Below are 17960 nucleotides of genomic sequence, written 5' to 3' on the forward strand. Positions count from 1 at the left end.
TAATAATCCATGGCTATTAACATTTTTTGTGTTTTTGATTTTTTAAAAATTATATATAACCAATACCATGCCTTTTACCTTTTTCATTCCCTTCTCCCTCCCCACACCCACCCGTATTGTTTTTGTTTTTGTTCCTTCAACAGCTTTCAGCTCCAAGGTTGAAAGTTCTAAGCAATCTAAACCTAACTAAGCATTCCATGTAGTTCTGCTGTCCCTATGTCCTGGCTAATGGAGCATGAATCCTCCTCCTCTTAAGAAGCAGTCATGGCATAAGAACTCTGCTGGTTAGACACAAGATCTGTTTCAAAGATGGGCAGCTGTGACGCCCGAGTTGTTGCTGAACTGGAAATCCTTGTAATTTTTTAAGCATTTGTGTGTGTGTCAGGGGCAATTTGAGAAACTGCAAGTCACTTCTGGCATGATAGAATTGACCATCTGCAAGGATGTTGCCCAGGAGATGCCAAGATATTTTGATGTTTTACCATCCTTGTGGGAGGCTTCTCTCATGTCCCCACATGGGGAGCTGGAGCTGACAAAGGGAGCTCATCCAGGCTCTCCCCAGATTCAAACCTCCAACCTGTCGGTCTTCAGTCCTACCAGCACAAGGGTTTAACCCATTGCTCCACCAGGGGCTCCTATTATCCTTGTACTGATAGCCAGCATCACCAAGAGTAAGGAATCATCGAAATTGCAGCCCAGCAGTCCCATAGCAAATGAAGGGTCACAGTGTTGTCAAAGGCTTTCATGTCCAGAATCACTGGGTTGCTGTGAGTTTTCTGGGCTGTATGGCCATGTTCCAGAAGCACTCTCTCCTGAAGTTTTGCCTACATCTATGGCAGGCAGGCAGGCATGCTCAGAGGTTGTGAGATCTGTTGGAAACTAGGCAAGCAAGGTTAACTGTGGAATGTCCAGGGTGGGAGAAAGAGCTCTTGTCTGTTGGAGGCAAGTGTGAATGTTGCCATTGGTGAACTTGATTAGAATTGAATGGCATTGCATCTTCAAGGTCTGGCTGCTTCCTGAACGGGGGAAATGAATGGGAGAAGTGACTGCTTTGGGGACCGGGGAATGTACTGTCCTTTCGGAGAAAAATCATTCTATTTGGAATCTTGGGTAGATTTTGAAATTAGAGATTACTTCAGTTTTGTTGTACATTGTCTTTTTTTAAAAGCAAAAAACCCAGAGAACTGAAACATACAGAAAGCTGAAACACCCCGCAGACCTCGTAGCATTAGGATGAAACAAAACAGAGAACATTAGGCTTGTAAAACCTTCACCAACCTGCTGGAAGATTGGTTGTTTCCAATTAAAGCTGGAAAGATAGCAAACTAATGTAGCATATTCATCTCTTTACAATTTGCCGTTGAAAATGTTGCTTTCATTTTACGGAGACCTTGTATCCATTGAGTTAACCTAAACTGTGACTGCTCAGTAAACCTTTGTTTATCTTATTACAACAGCAAACGCTTAATGTATCCCCTTGTGACAATAGCAGCTACAAGAAACACAGATAAATGCAATTGGGCACCCCCCCCCCCATTTTTTAATAACCAAAGAAGCAGCAAGTTGTTTGAGACAGTGAAGCTGTGATAGCCTAGATTCGTATCATCCTTTAAGGCCAACCAGCCATTTCACTAGCAGTTCACACACATAGATATACCTCAGGCACAAAAGGGTTCACTTTATCCCCCTCTGTATATTCACCATGGGATAGTAAACTCGAGGTTACCCACATTTATCTCCATACCCCTGGAAATGTGCTGTTTATCCTGAAGAAACAGGAGACCAACTGCTTTGGAGAAACTTTTTACAATCTCAATAACTACAGGTAGTTATTTTTCAAAGCATCCTATAAACATCTGTGTATATTACTGGTATTTATTGTGTCAGAAGTGAACTGAGGGTACTGTTGTAATGTATTTAAAAACACAAACAAAGTTTAAAAACTTGGTATTATACTAAATGTTCCTTGACAAGTATTTGGCCACTTGGAGTGCCTCTGGTGTTGCTATAAGAAGGCCCTCCATTGTGCACGTGGCAGGGCTCAGACTGCATTGCAATAGGTGGTCTGTGGTTTGCTCTTCTCCACACTCGTATGACATGGACTCCACTTTGTGGCCCCATTTCTTAAGGTTGGCTCTGCATCTCATGGTGCCAGAGCGCAGTCTGTTCAGTGCCTTTCAACTTGCTTAATCTTCCATGTGTCCAGAGGGGAGTTTCTCATCTGGTATCAGGCAATGATTGAGGTTCCAGGTTTTAGCCTGCCACTTTTGGACTCTTGCTTGCTGAGGTGTTCCTGCAAGTATCTCTGTGGATCTTATCAAACTATTTCTTGACTTAAGCCATTGATGTGCTGGCTGATATCCAAACAGGGGATGAGCCAGAGATGTCACTGCCTTGGTCCTTTCATTATTGGCTGCTACTTCCCGGCAGATGTCAGGTGGTGCAATACCGGCTAAACAGTATAATTTCTCCAGTGGTTTTTACAGGTAAATTGTGCATGAATTGATGATGACCAAGGACTGAGAACAGTAACAGGAAGAAGGTTCAAAGTCACAGGCAGATGTACAAGCTGTGTATTTCATGACAAATATAATCATTTACTTTGAAATTAATGATGTTTGATATCCCTCATCACAGGAAAATGTTCATAGCTGAACCATTGCCTGTTACTGTCAATATAATTGGAACTTAAAGGGAAATAAAGTTTTATAAATGGATGTGATGCCATAGGCAGTCTTAATTTTCATTTGCTTGTTATCAATCTGGAGTATTCCATACGTTACCTGCTACATATTAAAAACTTTAATAAGGAGCCAGCATGATCTCTGGAAGACTAGATTTCAAATTCCTACTCAGCCATGAAAACCCACGGGGTGATCTTGGGCAAGTTGTACACTTTCAGCATTAGAAAAAGGTAATGGCAATCTTCCTCGGAAATAATTTTGTCAAGAAAACACTGGGATAGCATTGCTGTGAGTCAGAGGCAATCTGAAGCCACATAACAAAAACCTTTATTGTTTCTAAAAGAAAAAAAGTTAATCTGCTTATAGTTTGGCCCTAGAGCAATTGAAAATGACTGAGAAGTACATGGAAACAGGGCTTTAACAGTTATTATAACTTGGATAGCAACATTTAGTCAGTTAATCAATTGGGCACTGTCCCCATGGCCTCCTGTCACCAGAAGGAAATGTCAGAACCTGCTGAACATGTATTTTAGTCAAGCTGTGCTTGCAGCTTTCCCAGCTCCTCTGCTGGCATGACTTTGTTTCCTTCTTGCTGCGTTGGCTAAAGGAGGCATTCGGAGGTGCAAAACTGAGAAGGTTTAAAACTAAATTAGAGTCACCAATGTTGGTCTGGGGATTCACTTGCATTATGGTGTTCTACCTGGAAAGACGAAACTTCTGCATGATCTCACAAAACATTCACAAGTGCTATAGGTTCCAACACTCCTAGCGTAACCATTCTAGATTGGATTGGGGGACTATATGAGGAAAATGCCAAATGACACTTGGAAGTGCAAATTTCCACCCCTGCCTTAGGGTGCATCTACACTGCAGAATTAATACACTTTGACATCACTTTAACTGCTGTTACTCAATGTTATGGGATCATGGGAGTTGTAGTTTGATAAGGCACCAACACTCTTTGGCAGAGAAGGCTAAGGACCTTGTAAGACTACAACTCCCATGATTCCGTAGTACTGAGTGTTGTCTCACTGCATTATTTAAGGGGGCATCTACATCAATACCTCACGTAGTAAAGGTAAAGGTTCCCCCTGATATTAAGTCTAGTCATGTCTAACTCTGGGGGGTGGTGCTCATTTCTATTTCTAAGCCAAAGAGCTGGTGTTGTCCGTAGACACCTCCAAGCTGATGTGGCCAGCATGATTGCATGAAGCACCATTCCCTTCCTGCAGAAGAGGCACCTATTGATCTACTTACATTTGCATATTTTCGAACTGCTAGGATGGCAGAAGCTGGAGCTAACAGCAGGAGTTTACCCTGCTCACTGGATTTGATCCACCAACCTTTCGGTCAGCAAGTTCAGCTACTCAGTGGTTTAACCTGCTGCGCCACCAGGGTAGAGTCATGTAGGGTAGAGTTATTGCAGTGTATTCCCTATTCGGGTTGACTTTATAGTGCCAAGGCTTGTGTTACTCACCTTGCCCTTTTACCCTGGATCTGGTACTTGTGCCTCCAGGTGACCATTATATTGGAGGAGTGGATGTGTTGATCATTGGGTTCAATGTAGTAAAGCATTGCCTGTTAATTATTAAGGGACATAAATAAAAATGTAATGTTGGTTTGTGGGATTAACATAACTCAAAAACTACTGGATGAATTGACACCAACTTTGGACACAATACACCTATCAGGCAAACGAGTGACAATCGCTCATAAAAACACTGAAAAACATAGCAGAAGAGACTTTAAAAAACCCCAAAAACAAAAAAACTTTGCAACGCATGCACAAAACCACACATATTCACAAACACACATACACATACATGTTTGATATACACAACACATATACACAAACTGGGCTACAGCAACGCATGGCAGGGGAAGCTAGTAACAAATAAAATAAACACCTAGCCTTATGCTGGTTCCATTTATAGGACATTATAATATCCCAGTTTCAAAGAAAGTAACACTTATCTCTGACTTCTTTCTACACTTTTAGTTAACAGAAATACTTCCCGGATCTCTTTTATTTTCCCTTTCCTGACTGGCCCTATCATTATTTCTAACTGGACCTATCTGACTGCTTGACAGACAAGTCTCTGGTTCTTATAATTTTCTCCCATAGCATTCCATGAGCTGTGATTCGCTGCCTCTACGCAAGCTCTCCTGGTTTTTTCTCACACAGTTATAAATAACCTAATGTACTGACTTTCACTACTGAGCTGAATTTTCTTTATATATCTGGCACAATGCATTCCTTATAATTAGCTGTTGACTACTGGAAATGGATACAGGCTATTCTATTCTTTCTCAACAAAGGAAACATTTTAAAAGATCCATCTTTACTGGTGCCCAAAACCCCTCCTGAAAATATGCTTTGAAATCATTCATTAAGATATTGTTCATTTAAACTTCCATTTAAAAAATAGTAATCCCCCCCCCCCTTAATTCCATCCTGCTCTGTGTGGTTGGAGATGCTTGGGTTTACAGATGAGGTACACAATCTTATTTCCTGTGTGGCCCATAATTTTGTTTTCCATCAAAAAAAACCCTAATTAAATTAAATTCAGAACATTTTGTTAGTGAGAAATGAATGCCAATAGGGCTCAATGGACAATGGTTCTTAACCTGTGGACTGTGGCCTAGCAGTGTATCATGAGAACAAAAATCTGGTCAGTGAACCTCCTTCCTCTTTATGTTATTTATTTTATTTCTGCTCCTTTCCACAGAACTAACTGGCCTTGCTCCATTGATACTAATGTTGGAGAGTGGTCCCTGGTCAAAGTGGTGCCCGGTCAACTGGTCCCTATTCAAGTGGGCCCTGGTCAAAAAAAAAAAGGTTGGGAACAACTGATATAGAGCATAGGTAAAGGTAAAGGTTTTCTCCTGACATTAAGTCTAGTTATGTCTGACTCTGGGGGGGGTTGGTGATAATCTCCATTTCTAAGATGAAGAGCCGGAGTTGTCCGTAGACACCTCCAAGGTCATGTGGCCAGCATGACTTCATGGAGCACTGTTATCTTCCTGCTGGAGTGGTACCTATTGATCTACTCACAATTGCATGTTTTGGCAGAAACTGGGGCTAACAGCAGGAGCCCACGCCACTCCCCAGATTCGAACCATTGACCTTTTGGACAGCAAGTTCAGCAGCTCAATAGTTCAACCCACTGCGCCACCGGGATCTTCTTGATTTAGCATACAGTTTGTTTTTTTCTATCTAGGGTTTTTGGATTCAATCATCCATGACTTAAAAATATTGTTTTAAAATTCTAAAAAGCAACTCTTGATTTGGCCATTTCAGATAAGGGGAACCATTTTACTTCATCATTGTATATAATGGGACTTGAGCATCCATCGATTTTGGTATCCACAGGTGTTCTTGGAACTAAACTTCAATGGATACCCAGGGCCCACTGTACTCAGAAGCATCCTTTCCTGCAAAGGAACAATCTGTAGCTTTTGTAGCATAATTAAAATGAAGACAACAAAAATTATAATATGTATCTGGCCAGGAAATGATGATCCTTGGCATAATGAGGTATGTCTTTTGCCAGTTTCTCCTGCTAGTATCCTCCCCCTTCCATGCAATTTTTGTAAGATAAAGGTGGGTTTTTTTTAATAGAACTGAAGGACAGTATGAATGGGGAAGACCTTCCCAATTTCGGATTTGCCTAGTGCTAGTCTTTTTTACTCCTGCTCCTGCGTTGTGGTATTCCCACTGAAGCCTTTGTTCTGTTCTGTTTGGCTCATGCAGTTTTCCCAGGGAAGTCAGTGTTTGCTTTTGTGCCCTAAGCTTCTGTGTCATGGAAGCTCTCCATGCTGCTTGTGTGTGATTATTACCGCTGGCTTATGTGACTGGGTTATTGCTGCTGTATCAGGATGTACATATGATTTTTTTTCTCACCAAAAAAAGAGAGAGAGGCACAATTGGCTGTTAAAACAGGTATCCTGTTGCAACGGTATTAAAATTAAGCCCTGGGAAGAGATGTTTGCATTTGAAGTAGTTCATATATAGCACCTTGGAGAAAAGGTGTCTGATACGCTGGCATAAAAATGAAGTCTTATTAAGCAGAAATGCAGCGCTTCTCTTGAATACCCCAGCAATTAAATTTTATCTTGATTTGTATGCAGGTCAGGACAATTTCAAAGGAGAACAGGGAAGCAAAGCATCATGGTATAATACTATGCAAATTAGTGTTAACACAGTGTTTCATTTCTTGTTAATGCATTGTTACACTGTTACTCATTGAAAAGAAACTATGTGACACCTATTAAGAGCGATGACCTACTCACTTAGTTTTCCATTTGGATTGGCCACGTGGTCCTGAAAAGACTGTAGCGCTAGAAGAATTCTTGAATTTCAGAAAGAAAAGATTATGGGGCTCTTCTTTCTTTGAAGCCAGGTTCAGTTTTGGCATCACCAAGGCTGTTGTCCTCACATTTCTATTACGTTATCTGCTAATACAAGCAATACCTGTCTCCAATGGACAAAGATTGTTGTGTCTGAGAATTTTTTTAAAAATGTTATTTCAGTATTTCACATTTGGCTCTTTAACTTTTTGTAAAATGCTCCAGGGAACCAGTGCTTAGACTGCTGAACTAGGACTCTAGGAGGCCAGTGCTCAAATCTCTGTTTACTTATGGAAGCTCACTGGATGACTTTGGGCAAGTCACGACCACAGGCTGGGAACCACTGGCCTAAATGAATGTCTTTCCACAGACCTTTTTCATGAAGTTAGTGATGTGCTCCACACAATGAGATCTGTATTATTTTCTTTCTATAATCTTGAGGTTGTAGTGGGCTGCAGGACAAAAGAGTTTCTTAAAATTTCTCCTCCTCTCAGTCACTTCCTTGGTTTCTCAAGGAGGTTTAGCAAAGTTCTCTCTTTGTTGGTAGTTTCTCTGATGTCCTTGGTGAAGATTCCTGTCTTTTCATTCTCTCAGGTCTTGTGACACAAAAAAATTAATTAATCTTCCACTTGCTCTACTGTACTTCTTGGTAATGAATATCAGCCTGTTATCTTGGCATGCATTCCAGTCTGATTAGGAATGGCTGCTGTGCATGTGAAATGCGTAATCCTGGAGCTTTAAAGAAGTGGGTGTCAGACAGAGGGTCACTTTGCCACCCCTCCACTCCCATTAATCACACCACTATCCTATAGCATCTGGATGTTGATGTGTTTTGAAGGTTTCTAGCTGCAGACATTTGCTGTTACTTTAGGTCAAAGATGAATGTGGCTGTTTGCTGAAATATTGTGTAGCCCAACCTGCATGGTAATTCTCATTGGATTCCAATTCTGAGAAAGACAGAATGTTAATGAGGAAGGCTCTGGTGGAAGAAAAAGAAAGCTCCACAAGAATATTCTTCCCTCTTTTTGTGTCCTGGCAGCCTCTGTCTCTGAAGTAAGGGCTATAATTGCTTGTTGGAAAGGTCCATTTATCTTGCGGTGCCAATTATTGATGATGAATTAGCTTTTAAGGATGCCTAGAGGAATCCCATCTTTATGGAACGATACCTAGAGAAGCCCTTATTGAGTGCTTGATCTGAAGAGAAGAATTTTCTCTGAATGTGTACATTTCTTACACACCCACAGATTTAAATACAATCCAGAATGTGTGATTTCCTTTTTCATGTTCTCAGTTTTTCATCTTGGGTATTTTAATCTCCTTTTAATAGCTGCTGTCATGTGTGTTTTATTGGTTTGTTTTCATGGTTAGTTAAGATAAAATGTCATTTTAATTATCTGCATTTCATTTATTTGTATTTTTGTATATTGTATGGCATCAAAAGGCTGCCATTTGTGTTGTAAGCTGCCTCAAGTCCCCATGGAGAGATGGGATGGGATATAAATAAAGTTGACTTGACTTAACTTGACTCAACTCAGAGGTGACACCTGAAAAGCTCCCTCTTACCTTTTTGTGATGTGACCTCTGGTGGAAAGAAATGTCCGTACACTGAATATGATGTCTAGACTCCATTACGTAGCCTTCAAAATTGCTTGTGACAGTGAATGAATGAAAGTGCACTTTGAATGTTAAACAGGTCCCTTTCACACTATGTAGTATATGATAATAATAATAAAACTTTATATTCCACTCTTATCTCCCCAAAGGGACTCAGGGCGTATGATTTCTGATTGCACCTTTCCAACGCAGTGTAGCTATGATCTCTGGATGCTGTTATTGTTGTTGTTGCTGTTGTTACATAGTTATACATACTTCTATGAAGCCACTTTAATGGTTCTATGGTGTCCTGGGATTTTGAGTTGAGGGAATGGTATTCTCAGTGGAAGAGCTTTTTTAGTGCCTTAGTAAATCACAACGCCCAAGATGCCATAGGATGTGGCCATGGCAGTTAAAGTGGAATAATTGCAAAATAACTGTGTAATGCAAAGGGGCCAAATCAATCTTAATATAAGTGTTACTATTTCCTGTAGACACATTGTCATAATTGGTTATGCCTACATATACCCACATGACAATACTTCTGCTAGTTCTGAATGCAAATTTCAGATTGCACTTTTCCAACATAGTGTAGCCATGACCTCTGGATGCTGTTGTTTGCCAGGGAAATTAGTTTGTTTAGAATATTTTCATCACATCTTTCATCCACCATGACAACACTAGGCAGCATACATGAACATATGACTATCAAGGGATTTCTTGACCATAACTGAACCAGGTTAGCTTCAGCAATTTATTTATATCATGTATGCCATGTTCTGAAATCGGTGTAGAAGTATATCTCATTTCACAAAGTATATGTGTTCCTAAGCATTACTACTTCAACAGAATATTTGGTATCAGAGACAGAAATAATGTGGAAAGATACACCACAAAAACGAAGAGCAGTTAAACATGTTTCAGCATTTTTTTATTTTTATGATCCATAATAAAATGGCAAGATGTTCACACATGCTGTAATGTGCTCTGGGATTATTATGGATAATTGGAGAAAAAAGACATTTACCTCTGTTTCAATGTTACTGTAAGTGCATGAGTGGAATTAGAGCAAAAACATGTTGTCATGTATAATTGAAGAATATACATCCAGCACAAGTCCCCTCTGCTAAATTTGTATTATTCTGTTCTGGTACGCAGGCATCTTTCTGATGATAGTAGCCATTGTTCACAAGGGGAAACCAGAAATTGAGTACCCTAGTTGTTCATAAACAATATAGTAAATTTGACTTTATTTAAATACCTATGCCTTTATTCTGTTTGGTTTTCTTTTCGAATTTGTGATGCACTGAGATTCTTTAATGCAAATGTGAGGCTGCCCGGGGGGGGGGGGGGGTTGAAAAGGAAGCCACTAATTGTGTAATCAGTTTCATTGTCATTAGTACAGTTTACCAATGTGAAATTAGCACTTTCCAAATCTGTTCATTTTCTGACAAACCTCCAAAGCTCTCACACAATTTCTTCTAGGAGAATATTGTGTAGAATGAAGAGATGCTAATGGCAAACTCAACTCTGCTGCTAATTATGTCAGTTTTTTTAAAAAATGTGGTTTCCCCGGTTCCCTGAATAACAAATGTCAGAATAGTATTACAGTGTGTTTCCCTTTTGTTTTGTGCTAATTTTAGCTTTCTAAAGTGCTCAGGGCACTGGAACCCAAATGAGTGACTTTGTCCCAAGGTGGAATTGTTATTGTACAAAATTTACAGCACAGTGCATAACTTTCAGCCTCTGTCTAATGACCAAATCTCTCACCTTCCTTCTTTCTTTTTTTCAGTTTTCTTTTACATCTTTCTTTATGCATACAACTGGCAAATACTTTGTGCTCCTCAATTGCAAGACTCTTCAAACATGAGGCAAATGTTGCAAATGGGTATTGACCCATTATTTATGCCCAATGCTTCATCAATCATTGAGATAAGAGGCTCACCTCAAAGTATACACATAAACCATGCATGCACAGCCACAAATGGCCAAAAAAAGTCTCTAGTGACACGGGCTGAATTATGTGGTAAGTCTTAGTGTGTAAACAGCTCACCATCATGTGAAATAATTTAAAGTAGTCTCTATATGAAGGTTACAGTGTGCTACACACTGTCTGTTAGGGAGCATTATTGCAGGCAGACAAGACTGGTTTTCTCCACAAGTATTGAATAGGAAAGTGATGGGTAGACTGCTTTATCTTCTAACCAATTTTCTGGCTGACATGCACTTGTGTTGTTTTTCCTATTCAAAAGGAGATTTTTAAAAATGTGCCCTGTAAACACTGGGGAGGGGAGTCTTCTGGTGCCCTATTTATGGCCCTGATCCTGCTCATTCCTTTGCTTTCCGGAGCATTTGTTTTTAAAACAAGCTGTGAGAATACTGCAACTCTCCAGATGATAGTGTACTTCAAGACACAGCAGCCTAGCCACTGCTAATGATGTTTTGGGCATCTAAGTAATTTTCAACTTATGGCTTCACCAAAGCAAACCTATCATATGGTATTTTTGGCAAGATTTGATCAGAGAAAGTTTGTCATTGTCCTTTTTTTATGCTAAGAAAGTGTGACTTACAGTGGCTCTTAAGGTTGAGGAGGCATTAGAACCCTGCTCTGGGAGTGTACAATGCCCCTGTTAAAGCAGCTCCACTGGCTGCCAATCAGTTGCTGGGCCCAATTCAAGGTGCAGGTTATGACCTATAAAGCCCTAAATGGTTCAGGCCCCACCTATCTCCGTGATTGCATCTCCCCCTATGAACCGGCACGATCTCTTAGATCTGCCGGGGAGGCCGCCCTCTATCGCCCACCACTGTCCCAAGCACAGTTGGTGGGAATTAGGGTGAGGGCCTTCTCGGTGGTGGCCCCCAGACTGCGGAACATTCTCTCCAGAGAGATAAGACAAGCCCCGTCACTATCTTCCTTCCACAGTGACCAGAAAACCTGGTGGTTCCAGCAGGTCTTTGAAAATGATTAGCTACAGGCCCCATCCTAGCCATCAGCTAGGACCATGCTCTGCACTTTATCCACACACATACACACCCACCACCACCACCAGCAGCACACTCCCGGCCCTATGCTACCTTTTGGTACTAGTCCTGAAAACCTGGTGGGTCCAGCAGGCCTTGAAAATGAACAGCCCCAGGCTCTACCTCAGCCATCAGCTAGGACCTTGCTCTGCACCTTATCCACTTCCCTAGCCCTATGCTACTTTGTTGACTAGTCCTGACCCAGCCCTCTCATAGCTGTCTTGGCTCACATTGAAATTTTGGTCATAGGTAGTTCGAATCTTGTCCGATGGAATAATACTTGAAATGTGTGTGACTGTTTTAATAGTATTATTTTTATGTTTTGTAATTGTTATTTTATATGATTTTGTGTTGTAATTGAATGCTTTGCCCTATGCTAAAAACCACCCTGAGTCCCTTTGGGGAGACAGAGGTGCAAACAAATAAAGTTTTATTATTATTTATTATAACCCTGGTCTCCCAAACTCATATTACTTGCTCATATTACACAATTGTACAACTATTACACAATTATACAACTAATTCTGAGCACAATTTAAAGTGCTGGTCTAGACCTATAAAACCCTATACGGTTCCGGCACAGCATACCTGTCCGAATGTATCTCTTTGTACGTCCCACCTCGGAGTTTAACATTTTCTGGGGAGGCCCTGATCTCAGCCCCACCTTTGTCAGAAAGCTGCTTGGTGGGTATGAGGGACAGTGCCTTTTCAGTGGTGGCCCCCTGACTGTGGAACCCGGTCCCTAGGGAAATTAGTCTTCCCTCCTCTCCTTCAGAAAGAAGTTGAAAACGTGGATGTGGGACCAGGCCTTCGGGTAATTATAATGACAATGACAGTGATGACAGTTGCTATGGTAATGGGCTATGGACAAGCTTGATGGAATCTCCAACCACAGAATTCGGCTAGATAAGGCCACAAGGCTGTTATATTTAAGCATATTTTAATTGAATTGACTTAATGTTTTAACTGTATGTAATTATTGGTTTTTATTATGTATTTTATTATGTGTACATGGAGGCATTGAATCGTTGCCGGCTGGAAGCCACCCGGGGGGGGGGGGGGGAGGGTTGAGAAGGGCGGGGTACAAATATCTGAAATAAATAAATAAATAATTCTTTTTAAACTTCTTATGAAATCCTGGAGTTTGAAGTCCAGTGAGGCACAAGGGTTCTGGCTGAGAAATTGTAAAAGCATCTCCCGAAAACTGCCAATTCCACGATTCCATAGAAGAGAGGCATGAAATTAAAGTGAAATCAGAGTGATATAATTCTTTAGCCTGAGTAGACACTGATCCAACACACACACAACTACAACAAACTGACTCCCTGCCACTATTACCTATGGTGAAGAATGTTGGTGGTTATAGTTCAACATATCTGTAGGATTACATGATTCCCACCCTTGCTTTTAATAATGTAGAGTCTATGCTATTGTATTTTTGCAACTGGTCAGCATAGGATTTGTTTAATGTCTTCTAAAATGAAGCTTAAGCCCAGTTAATTGCCAGTCATGTAAGCCAGTGGTCCCATTTCAAGGTTTCTTCCCAATTTTATTTTTATTTCACAGTGTCTAATTCATTAGTATGCATTTGAGTACATCGATCAGGAAAGTTTTGTGTTATTAAAATGTCAGGCTTGCAGTTACAGAGGAGGAAACAATTTTCAAAATGAGTCCCCAGAATAGATAATGAGGAGTGAATGCTGAGATCAAATCCAATACATAAAATAAATGCTATCTTTGTGGTCTCCTTTAGCATTGTTGACTGTCTTCCTCGTGTGCCACGCTACAATTCCAATGTGGTTGATGTGCATTTACACATTTCAACATTTTCCTCCTTTACATCCAACAATGTGACAATAAAGATTTAAGCTACAGCGATTATGTGAAGCGTTCATGTCATTGGCATTATTGGTGTCTCATATGTCAGCCATAAAGGAGCCAGCCAACAGCCAATGCTGCAGTTTTCTTTGGCAAACAGCTCATCTTTCCAGTAGATAGATAATGAGCCCTTTTAAAAGACGAAGGAAAACTGTTAAAGCCTTCCTTCCTTCCTTCCTTCCTTCCTTCCTTCCTTCCTTCCTTCCTTCCTTCCTTCCTTCCTTCCTTCCTTAATCAGAGCAAGGACTCAGCAATTAAATGCAGTGGAATATTTTATGGAAAATACTACCTGTTTGTATCATCTTAGACTGATGGCATTTTGATGGAAAAGTTTGTCATGGTCATATAAGTTCAGACTGACCAACAGCCTCACATTAAGGACCTCATCAAAAAAAAAAGCCAATGGATTTGCCATGCATTGTGGTGAATCCACAGGCTCCCAGCAAGGGGGTATGAGAACCCATCACTCCCCTCATTGTGTGACATGCTGTGACCTCCATCCCATTGGGGAAAGTGTCGCTGCCTGGCTTCCTCCCATTGCTGGTAAAGCAACATGGGAAAGCTCCTGTGTTTCTGCTGTAGCAGCATACACTGCTTGTTCTCCCTGTTCTGGATGAAGCCTGGCCAGAAGTACATGTGCATCATGTAATGGGCTCCATCCTGAAAAGGGAGAACAAGCAACCTAACATGAGTCAAGTAGCCCACCTGATGAGGTTGTAAGTGACCCAGGGTTCATCTATACCATAGAATGAATGCAGTTTGACAACACTTCAACTCCCATGACTCCATGCTATGGAAGCATGGGAGTTGTAGTTTTTAAAGGTCTTTAGCCTTTTCTGCCAAAGACTGCTGTTGCCCAATCAAACTACATCTCCCACTGAACTGTGGCAGTTAAAATGGCACCAAATTGCATTCATTCTACAATGCAGATGCAACCATAGTCCAAAGTTGAAAGTCGTGTGGCCTTCTAGATATTGTTGGAATCAGGTCCAAGGAGCAGTCAGCATTAACAAATGAGTAATGTTGAGAGTTGCAGTCCAACAGAAGTGACCAGACTGCATAATTCCCACCACTCTTTCCAGGGAGGTGTATTTCTTCTTCCATTCAGAGTTGTCAGATTGAAGATTGTAGGGGGCTCTTTCCTTTTAATTTAATAGTTATGCAGAAGGAAGAATTTGAGCAGACGTGGCTTGTCATTCAAGCAGATGCTAAAATTTTCTCTTTTACACAACTAATAAAGGGCTAGGAGTCTCATTTTCACTCATTTCACTCTCTCATTTTCACTCTGGCAACCTTACTTCCAGGCCAGGGATGTGGCTGTTCTTTGGGTTTTATGGAGCCTCTAAACTATGAACATTTCAAATACAATTATAAAAGTCTGAAAATTTTGCAGATTTATATAACCCCTTTCAAAAGCCATAAAATAAGCATTGATACTGCAGATTTTATACTGAATCCAGCACCTATACAGTTTCCCATCATTTCAAGCACCCCCACAAAGCAAGACCTGCAGAATTCTTACTTGTCAGCAGTTATTGTAAACAACCTCAAAGCCCTAAATGATAATAGAAAATAGATAAAGATAATGCAGTATTCAAACCAGGGAGTTTATCCTTCCATTCTCTTCTAAACCCATACTTTTTTTTTACCTTGTTCAAAGTGAAAAGAACCTAATTTTTATCCCAGGCAAGCAAAGCTCCTCTCGCCTCTAGCCCCCCCTCCCCCCCTGCCTATTTTCCAATCTTTTTTTTCCAGGAAGGACTAAGTACATCCTCCCCTGCTTTTCAGGGTTTCCCTACCCACTGTACCAAACAAATTGGGGTTTCTTAGTTACACCATCCACTTAAAGCACTTTGATGCCATTTGAACTGTCACAGCTTCAGCCTTTGCAGTCCTGGACTTTGTAATTTTGTGAGGGATTTAGACTTCCAGAGAGGTCTAGCACTACAGCTCAGGGGAATGCACTCAAAATTCTAAGTTCCTTCAGCAATCTACTGAACCATGGCATTTAAAGTAATAGCAGACTGCTGTAATGCTGCAGTACAGATACACCCCAAGTTCAACATTGCAGTCTTTGAAGACAGCAATTGTTCAGGTGTTCTGCCCTTTTTATTGTTTGTATTTATGGATCATGCTCAGTGTTTGGGTGCTTTTGTGAGAAAAGTGCTAAAAAAGGAAAAGTACGAACTCTCAGACTTGGTGGGTCATGAAGCTAGGCAATGTAAATACTATATGTGTACGTTAGGTTAGTTTGCTTTTCAGAGATGAGTCAAACTGTCTTTTCAGCAAAGGCTATCTGGAGGCTGTTGTTTGATGCTCCCATGCCCTGGCTATGTGTTTAGTTAAAGAATGGAGCATAACACTTCAGCAGCAGCTTGACATTGCCTTGAGAGGTGCTGGAGCTTGTATAGTCATTTGACAAAAGGGTGTGTGTTTAGAGAGGCAGTGGTGGCAGCAAGACGCTGAACAGTATTCAGCCGTACTGCAGCACTTGCCGTCTTTTCTCACATGGAAGTCTTGCTGCCTAAGAATTCAACCTTTTTAGAGTGCGCTCTCTCTCTCTCTCTTTCTCTGCTGCCTTCCAACTTGTGCCTGCTGGTTGGAGCAAAGGGGGAGGAACCTTTGGGTTGTGTGGCTCAGAGCCAAGAGATTGAAATCCAGCCTTTGAAAGATTGTTCTGGATTTCCCGGGCGAATAGGCAACAAAAGGCTCTGCCTGAAAGATGAGCACGTTGCCACCCATGCGGGCTGATGGCTGCTCTCTCCCAGCGTGGCTGAAGTTAGAATAGAGCTGGCAGTGAAATGCCCCTTCCACATTTGCTGGGCAAGCTGGTGCGCCAACATGCTCTGTTTGGATCTGGTGATGCTTTGTCTCCAACTTGCTGATCCTTTTTAAATGCCTCTGCTGAGACGTCTTGGTATGCTCTTCTTTCTCCTGGAAAACGTTTGATAGATGTCTTGATTTTACAAAAAGATCAGCTCAAGATTTTTCTCCTTTATTCATTTCCTATTGTTATACTGTTTTCCTCCACTCATTAGTCTTGCCCTTCCTCTGAGCCTTCAGATGCGGACTGAGGGTTACTTCTCCTTCTTCTTTGATTATCCTACGGAGGGGTGACATTTGTTGGGTGTCAATCCAGTGGAGTCAATAGGACTTTGTTCCCTTTAAGTAGAGGAGGCTTGCTGTTCGCGGAGTGTAACCCTGCTCTCTGGTGGGAGACAGCCTGAGAGCAAGGCAGCTGTAATGTGATTCCAGTGCCAGCCAAGGCAAAGAGAGGAGTGCCTCTTGCAATTTAGCTGAATGCTTTGATAGATAATAGCAGGCATGCTTTGTGGGCTGAAGAAGGATTTGCAGTCCGATTTCGGTGAGTAAGACTTGTACCTTTACCTTGCTTTTCTTTGCATTTCATCTGATTCTCTTTTTTTCCAGACCACTTGATTCTTCAAACTTGTTTCTTTTCTCTTTTTTTTGCAAACAATGTGTCCATCCTTCTTAGACATCTTTCAGAATTTACTCTGGGTTTCTTCCATAGCTTCTGTGCTTTTGTTTTAAGCAGCTGTGTGACTCTGGGTGTTCTCTTGCATGTAATTAATTTGACTTTGTAACCTTGGAAACCGGGGCTTCTACTCCAAGCACCTCTTGAAGGTCTTTTTATTGTTGTAGCTTATATGGTTTCTGAAGGCTTTGTGTGTACCTCTGTATAATTTGTATTTTCCCTCATACTACAAATGTTTTTGGTTTCATTGAAAGGACAGGGATGGTGTGTGAGGAGTAAAAGAGCATGCTAAATATAGACAGTTTGCTAACTCTGTGTGCAATGGAGGGGGTAGTGATCTTGTAGTCGAATGTAAGCAAATATATTAATGATTCCAGCACACTTATAAATGGGTATAAACAGTAAGGGCTGTTTTTGCAAACTGCAGATGAAGGAGATACAAACAGGTAGATCCAATGAGAAACTGGATGAATACATCTGTTTCACCACATGTACATATTAAAGCTGAAATCCTTGAGCTGGCTCTCCTAAACTCTGATAGTTTACTTTCAGATATAAGACATTTCTTCTTTCTCTCTCTTTTTACATACAGCAAAGAGAGCTAAAGTGTTCATTCCTTTGTGGTTCTGCAGATTTCACAGGAACCTGATGATGAGATAGTTCAAAGGAACTTATGCTGAAAAGGCATAATTGTGTTTAATGCTGCCTTTTTGGTGCTATTTGGTAGAAGGTTTGCAAGCTTTCCTTTCAAATGTCACAAATGGAAATGTTGCTTTCTCTGATTCAGGAACTCTCATTTTAAAAACTTATTCAATTTGAGAAAGTGATTTTTCCAAAGGAATATATTTTGGTGGAATGTCTTCCAATGGAGTTGATATGGTCAACTCCATTGGAAAAGCAACAAAAAGTATTGTGGCATCTTGAACACTAACAAGGTT

The 17960-nt window shown here is 40.9% G+C and overlaps 1 protein-coding gene across 9 annotated transcripts in view; it reads left to right on the forward strand.

Annotated features, from left to right (window-relative positions):
• Window positions 1-17960, forward strand: part of GRIP2 (glutamate receptor interacting protein 2) — a 503998-nt gene that overhangs the window by 329253 nt on the left and 156785 nt on the right. For 2 of the 9 annotated variants that reach the window (XM_060766229.2, XM_060766232.2), the window contains exon 1: window positions 16457-16890. The exons of 6 other annotated variants lie outside the window; for them this stretch is intronic. In XM_060766229.2, the coding sequence (XP_060622212.2) occupies window positions 16851-16890 (40 nt within the window). In that variant the 5' untranslated portion in view covers window positions 16457-16850. One more of the 9 variants, XM_060766230.2, reaches the window with a different exon arrangement.

Source organism: Anolis sagrei, chromosome 2, assembly GCF_037176765.1.
Source record: "Anolis sagrei isolate rAnoSag1 chromosome 2, rAnoSag1.mat, whole genome shotgun sequence".
In the NCBI taxonomy this organism is placed as follows: domain Eukaryota; kingdom Metazoa; phylum Chordata; class Lepidosauria; order Squamata; family Dactyloidae; genus Anolis; species Anolis sagrei.